The sequence below is a fragment of the Crocodylus porosus genome, unplaced genomic scaffold (assembly GCF_001723895.1).
Source record: "Crocodylus porosus isolate Cpor-Errol unplaced genomic scaffold, CroPor_comp1, whole genome shotgun sequence".
Classification (NCBI taxonomy): domain Eukaryota; kingdom Metazoa; phylum Chordata; order Crocodylia; family Crocodylidae; genus Crocodylus; species Crocodylus porosus.
Genome location: NW_017728886.1, coordinates 8,675,440 through 8,683,382, shown reverse-complemented (window position 1 = coordinate 8,683,382; position 7,943 = coordinate 8,675,440). Strand labels below are relative to the sequence as shown.

Below are 7,943 nucleotides of genomic sequence, written 5' to 3'. Positions count from 1 at the left end.
TACTGAGGCTCCAAAAATTTATCCCGATACCCTGACGCTGCGTGTCCTTATTGACTGGTCCTCTCCCTTCTCAAAATTAGACCTCTTCAGGCCAATGTGGAATGAGTCACTCTTTGTAGCTTGTCATATTTTGCTTTTTTATTCTTTCCTTCATACATCACATACCCAAGTACATCTATGACATCTAAGTAGCCTCACTGTGACCCATAACCCATGGCCACTCTCACTCTCAAATGACTTTCAACTCTTTTTCCCAGTAGTCTAGGAGTAATGAACACGTATCCATATTTCTTACTAGCTGGGGCTAAGAGGGCTTAATTATATCATTATTTATAGAATCATGAGCCCATCAACTGAGCCGGTGGGTGCACTTGCATCTGTAACAACATCCTTAAACATAAGAGATATCATAGCATACGGTCTACATTGACAACAAGCGACAAGACTTTTCAGACAGAAATCTCAATAAAAGGATGCAGAAGGAGACAAAACCTAACACACTCCATGGCTAATGAAAGCCTTTGTATACAAAGACCTCTAAGAAAAGGAATGGCCCCACTCATAATAGACTACAGGCAACCCCCACTTGGCGCTCTTAATGGGCTCCCGAAAAACAGAGCGTTAAGTGGAAATAATGGCAAGCAAAACCAAAAGTTTTTGAAAAACCAAGAGAGCGACCGCGAGTGTTATAACGAAACTTGCCGCGCGCCACGAGGAATTGGGTATCGAGGTAAAACAAGCAAAATAGCGCTAAGCCAAACAGCGCTAAGTGGGAGTTGCCTGTACTTCAAGCCAGAGATGTGTGATCCCAATCCTGTGACTTCCTAATGGAGGTGGGTGAATCTTCATTCTTTGAAAACCTCTTATAATGAAAAGCTGAATTAGAGCAGGAATGGGGGTTCCTAGAGATCTGGATTCGTGTAGGTGGCCATTTAGAGGTACCTAGAAGAGTATGTCGGTAGCAATTCACGCGGGGCTCCGGAGGGCTTTGCGGAGTCCAGTTCAGAATCCATAATCCTGAGTTGCAATTCACAGGGAACAAAACCGGTGGCGCTCTCTACAGAGGACCACGATGGGCCCAACAACTGCACTTTATCAAAAAGTCTGAAGTCAGGAAAAAGGCAGGGACTAATGGAGAGGCATGAGCTTTTATAGGCACCAGTCTACTTCATCAGATGCCATAAATGGACCGGAAGAAAAAGAAGATTTTACACAGAAGGAATCAAGGACAACGTTTCAGATTGGTCCCTGCCCTGAGGAGCATCACAAAGGGGAAGGCAAGCTGGACTTTGCTGTCATCAGTCAGTGCTAGAAGGCATAACAGCATGGAGAAGGTCAACGTTAGACACAAGGGGCACATCAACTTGTGCTATTAAATGTGCCTGAATAAACTCCGGCACGGTTCGTGGCAGGGAGGCTGGGGGCCAGCCTGCCAACCCAGAGCTGCTCTACCCCAGCTCAGTGTGCTGCAGCGGGGCTGGTTAGGGCACAAGGGGTATTTCTACACATGCAAGCGCTGCAGCGCTGGGCACTTCAAAAGCACCCAGTGCTGCGACACATGCAGTTGTATAAGCTCTGAAATGCATGTCAGCGCTGAGAAAATGGTGGTGGCGCACTTTTGAACCAAAACATCTCAGAGGTACTTCAGTTCAAAATCACGCCGTGGCTATTACCTGCACGCTGATACAACTGCGCGCGGCACAGCACCGTTCCCCTCAGCTCACGTGCGGAGCAGGCTCGATTAATCAAGGCTGCTCCGAAGCGGCAGATCTCTGGCACGTCACGGGGGGAAAAAAAAGCGTATAAATGCACAAAGGTCTACAAATGCAGGGGTTGCCTGCCAGCTAGCCCAGCATTGTAGCGCCTCATGCCGCACTCAGCCCCGGTCGCTGTCTACACGTGCGTTTGAGCGCATGTAAGTACTCTGCTGTAGGATAGTACTTGCGTCAGGCAGTGCTATCCTAGGGCAGCGTTAATTAGTTTACTGAGGTCTAATAGCACCTTATGCGTAGACATACCTTATACATAGACCTTATGTGTAGAGTGATGCTCTACCGTGGAGCTAATTAATCAACTCTGCAGTAAAGCACACATGTAGATGCACCCAAGTAGGCTCATCCACATCCCCAGACTTAGTCGAAACCTTCCTCGTCATCGACTTCAATGGGTGTGCAGTCAGAACCAGAATTCCTTGTGCTGGGCACTTCCTCGACCAGTCACCAGTGGAGACCTTTGTTAATGAGACATGTCTTCCATGGCAAACCCTCACCAGTTAGTCCAGAAAATTTGCAGTTGTGATAAGAAGCATGAGTGAAAAAGAGAAGCTTGTTTGCAGACGGGCTAATGAATCAACAGGGTTTTAATTCTTTTGCACATGCCTCTTTCCAACAAAATATGGCCTCCCCCCACCTCCTGAAATTGGACTTCCTGCCAAATTATCAAGTGTTTTGCACAAAGCAGCTGTTTCTTATGCAACACAACACTTTGAATAAACTGACATTTGCAAAGCCAATGGACTTAGAGTGGTATTGGAGAAAATACTAAAGAGACTGGGAACCATTTCCAGCTCTGCAAAATGGAAATACTTCAACACTGTTCACAAAACCATTTTCTAGCCTGCTTTATTAGTTGGTAATAAGTGTGAGGATGGGAAGCTTTCCATTAATTTCAGTCACACTGGAATGAGGGAGCTTTCAGTATTTAACCCTGTATGTAATTGTAGTTTCTGGGTTGGGTCAAAAATAGGTACCAAAACATCCCAAGACAAGCAGTTCTCAGGGTATTTTTGCCTGCTTTCTACATCCAAGAGTCTCAGATAAGCATGAGAGATACAATAAGAGTCAGAACAAGACTCCCCCCAACTGGATGCTTCTCCCAAATGATATTTTCATTCTTCAACCATCTTTAAAGGCTGCTTGTTTGCCAACAAGGCAAATTCCAGATTTTAATTAGAAAAGGGTGTGGGGGGGAACCACAATAAACAGTTTTCTAACTATTATTACATGCATTTCCTGTTAGAAAAGTGCTGTAGATCTACTATGGGCATCACGAGCGTACAAGAAAGCATATACATGATGACAAAAGCCATAAAAAAATATTGGGACAATTTTCAGAAAGGCTGTGGCTCGTGTCTCTTGTTTTGTTAAAGCCCGTTGTACCTCCCTCACTGATGTGGTTTGAGAAATCTCCTTTCATTTCTAAACACATCCCTGCACGGAGACAAGGAGCAACAAAACCCTTGACTGTTTATGAAAAGCCTTAGAAGACACAGGCTTTGTCACAGAAATCATGGACATGTGAACACACAATCTTATTCCTCACTGTGCTTGGACAAGGTCAGGAAGCAGGCTGGAAAACTGGAACTGGCTCCTTTCCACCTCTCCGAGGTATTTATAAAGCCTCTCTTACCAGAAGCAGCTGAGCGCTTCACAGGCAGTAATGTAGTTATCTTCACACCACAGCTATAGGGTAGGACAGAGCTGTTTTACCTATTTTACAGGTGGGAAAATGAAGAACAGAGAAGATAAATGCCTCACCCAAGGGCAAGAGAAGAGCTGTGATATAGAAGAATATAGACTCATCTCTCCCCCAACCTAAGCCTGAGCTCAAACTCTTGGTACAACCTTGCATGTCTCTACCTGGCTGCTCTTACTCTGCAAGCAGAGGGCTGGTCCAGACATAATGTGCGAAGGAGACACCCGAGGCTGTCCTCTCTCACCCTCCCCTTCTCCTGCCCCAACCCCAAACCGCCTGGGCTCAGCACAAGGCCATGTGCAAGAGCAGCAGCAAGCAGCAGCCAGGCAATGGATGTCACAAAGGGCAAGGTGTGCTGGGAACTGTAGTTTTCTAGGGCAGCAGTGGTGTTTGGTAGCCAAAAAAAAAACATGGGGTGAAAGTCTCCCCCTGCAGCAGTAATGTCCGTGCTGGGAGGGCAAAAGAAAAGTGTTGATGTTGGCAGGAAAAAATGGGGTTGAGTCTGCCCCCAGCAGCAGCAAACTCCACTGCCACTCTACAAAAGTGCGTACTCTGTGACACATTGTCTGCTCCCTGCAGCCGGAAAGTGCAAGTGGAGAGAGGGACAGGAGGGCAAGGCACCTCTTTTCCTGTCCTTCTAGTGCTCCCCCACAACCCTTAAGAGGTTGTGCCTGGGGCACGTGCTCCACTCACCCACGCAACATTACACTACTGGCCTGGTCTATCCCCAGCTACTTGCATCAGGTCAACTAAAATTGGAAATAAACCACTGAATGACGCTAAATCAAAGGCAAGAAGTTAGCATTGCTGTAAAATGATTTACAAGGCAGTAGAACTTGCCCAGGTAGACAACCGCCAGCGCACACCCTCTTCGTATCAGAGAGCGATCTTTCTCAGCGGTAAAGGTAGACTCCAAATTCGGTTCCACACCTCCGTCTGCAGGGTTGGATTTTGTTCTGCAGGATAAATCCAGCCACCTCAGCACTTCTCCGTAGCATTCAGCCCATATTCTAGGATGGAGTCAACATCCCAGTCCATGGGCATGACCATCCCTAGGGAGAGTCTGCTCTGCTTGTATCAGGGTTGGGTTGGATCTAGCTCATGTTACAGTGATGAGGCACATTTATCACCGTGGACACTTGGCAAAAGACGGGGAATGTCATTAAAAAAAGTTAGGAGGCAGAAGAGCAGCACCAGCCATTTTTTTAAATCACCCTAAATCTCTGATAGCTTTTAAAAACTCTGAATAGTCTGCCATGGTGGTTTTCCCTTGAGCCTGGCTGCACTATGGCATATGGCTGTGTTGGTCACATGGTGTAAAATTAATATTAAAGTGCAAGGATTGCTCAGAAAAATAATCAGCTAAGGGAAGAAGAAAAATTTCAGGGGGTGTTCTCCTGTCAACCTCATCAGCAGCACATTTTAGTCTGCAAGGAAGTACTTTGTAACCTGCCTAAGTACTTTCCAAAGTCCCTACCTGCATTCATCCATAAAGGTTCTGCAATGTCCCCACAGACAATAATGCCAGGCAACGAGTGTTTACCTTATCCTGATTTCAGAAGTCTTTTAAGGGCAAAGCAGATGCCTGTCAGGGAGCACTGGTTGATAATGATGAAGTAAGAGCGACTTAACCACTCATCTAGGGGACTTGGGAGACACAGGTTTAAGCCCAGACCCTCATATTTGAATCCCTATCATTAATTGCTTTAGAAGTTAGGTCTAAATACTTTTAAACATCAGACCCTTCAACTCTTAGGGTCTCAGTTCCCATCTTCAAAACAGAGAGAACTATCCTACTTCTCAGGTGTTGGGAGGCCAAACCATGAAAGGTCATGAAGTGATCAGATGCTGTGGTCATGAGTCCACCCTGTCTGGTAGATAACCTGAGCTCTGAGAGACAGGTAAGAGATGAGTCTTGGGTAGATCTGAATAGAAAACAGTGCTAAAGCCCCAGAGCAGCTATGAAAATCTCTTTCTGAAGAAGGAGGGGAAGGGTATAAAGGATTTTATTTGCACAAATTAAAACACTTTCCAATCATTATCCAGCCAGGGGAGGTCTTTATTTCTGGGTCTTCTGCTGGGGACAAGCCTAAGAGGGCAAGTGAGGGCATGCGCTGAAAAATGACTAAGGGCATGTCTACATGAGATGCGTTAATACTCATTAACCTAAGCTAATGCACATTACCGATGCACATCCACATGTGTGTGCCCTTAATGCACATTAACTTAGGCTAATTGCCCCTAAATTTGATAGCTGCAAATACAGGTAGTTAAAGTGCATTAGCACACATGTAGATGTGGCCCAACACTAACTTTAGTGCTTGGTCTGCCCAGCCTGAGCCCAACCCCAGAGCTTCTGCCTGGCTGTCGCACATGGCTTCAATTTAGGACTAAAGTTAGCCCCAAGTGCTGGCAGCCATGTGGCTGGAGGCTGGAGCTCCCCCCCCCGATGGCCACAAGGGCATGTGGCAGGACTGGAAGGACTTGGAACTAACTTTATTTCCAAGTCCTTGCACGTGTAGACACCTGCCAAAAATCACTTAATGCGCATTAAATTTAGTCACACTTCTTTGCACATGTAAATGTGCCCTAAGTGTGGCACTGAGCTCTATAAAGCCTCTTTGCAAGTAAAAATGATTCAGTTTCTTTCCCCCACCCCTCCGTCTCAGCCCTGCATCACACACCAGCTGAGTTTCTTCAGCCACGTGCAATACCTCCAGCTAGAGGGACTCTACTCTCCCACTCCTACTGCATTAACTGCCTTTTAGCAATACATTGCTGGTGGGGGTTTAGGATCTTGTCTGCTCACTTCAGTGTCCACAAAGGGGAGGGAAACCACAGGCCAAGTGATTTTACCGCAAACAGCTCACCACTGCTTCCCAAGAAATTAAGCCTAAGAGTTACTGGTAAGGGTAAGAGATACCTCAGCTGTCCTGAAGCACAGGAAAAGAACACAAAAGAATGACAAACTCCAGATGACAGTGTACAGGGGACCTCAGAGGTATTCCATACCACCTCTCCCATTGAAGCTGCAGCAAGTGGTTTACTTGCAAGGTTAAACATGGACCCTGCCCCTTGGAAAATGAGTGTCAAAGCCTGGATGTAGTGAATGTTTTACAGCCTTGCACTTTTCCTCCTTCTATAAGCCCTCCTCAGTAACCCCCATCCTTCTTTCTACCCTCTTCCATGCTAGGGAGAAGAAAGGAGAAGGAAAAACCTACCAAGTTGTGAAGAAAAAGATAAAAAAATGGACCTTTACATTTTATAAGCCCTAGCACACCCTCTCTCTACTGCTGGGTGACCCTGAACAGCTGAGCTCAACATTAGCTGCCAGAGAAAATACTACAGGTTGCAGCCAACATGAGAATGATGAACGTGGCTCGGCACCAAGTTGCTTGTTGAAAAGTTCAAGGTTCAGCTGATTGGGTTGAAATGATGCAAGCAAGAGAATCACATTACAAGCAAAACCTCCCATGTAGCTTAGCTTACGACCACAGGGTGCACTGAGAACACGCTCAGGCCCTGGTTGGACTATGACCCACCACCAAAGCGCTGTCCTCTTTGGCTGCCAGGACTCATGGCAAGAGGTGACAAGTCACTGTCACAGTGCATGCCCTGCCAACAGCCCCCCTCCACAGCAGCACTGGCCACCGCCACTGAGTCTCTTCACAGTAGCACGGGAGACTGACTGCTGCTGGATGCTGCCACTGCCCCATGCCTGTGGGCCAGATCAAATAGGTCCATGGGCTGGATCTGGCCTGCAGGCTGGAGGTTGGCAATCCCTAAGCTATACCATCATCCATCAGCTACAAGTATATACTTGATCCTGTCTCCAAGGATGCTAGACTAGATGACTATATTATGCTTGTTATGCAAGGCCCCATGCATTGCATAAAGATATAGTTCTTACGAGCACTACGTTACACCGCATCCACCTTAGCTCCAGTCCCATTTAACAACTCCTAACTTGCTCTATCCACAGAAGTTGGTGGACTTCAGTCAACATTAGTGCTACTGTACTGAAGCAGTCAGGTTTTAGGAGTGACAAAAGAAGGTTGCAAACCTTAGTTATGAGCGTTTCTTCAGAGGAAACGTACACCCAGCCATCTCGGCACTTCTCCGTGGAATTCAGCCCGTAGCGCCGGATGGAGTCGAGATCCCAGTCCACTGGAGTATACATGTAACATTCCTCATACGAGCCTTGCGTGTTGCGAGGAATAGTTAAATTCAACTGCTCCTCCTTGGTCAGGTTTGGATTAATTTCCAGGATCCAACTTGTATCACAGTGATGAGGCACACGCTGAACCATGAAAATCTGGCTAAACAGGTGGAAAGAAAGGCTAGGGCATGCAAGAGAAATCAGCACCACTAACCATATCTGAAACCGCCCACAGTCACCAGCAGCTTTCAAAACTTCTGCAGTGTCTGTCATCTTGAGCTTGGTCTGCGGCTAGACTGTCCTGCAATCC

General features: G+C 46.6%; 1 protein-coding gene across 2 annotated transcripts in view; it reads right to left on the bottom strand.

Annotated features, from left to right (window-relative positions):
• LOC109306605 (solute carrier family 22 member 13-like) overlaps positions 1-7,937 on the bottom strand; it is a 21,525-nt gene extending 13,588 nt beyond the window's left edge. For both annotated transcript variants that reach the window (XM_019530107.1, XM_019530116.1), the window contains exon 1: positions 7,538-7,937. In XM_019530107.1, coding sequence (XP_019385652.1) covers positions 7,538-7,906 — 369 coding nt within the window. In that variant the 5' untranslated portion in view covers positions 7,907-7,937. The remainder of the gene's footprint in view (positions 1-7,537) is intronic.
• Positions 7,938-7,943: the final 6 nt, after the last annotated feature.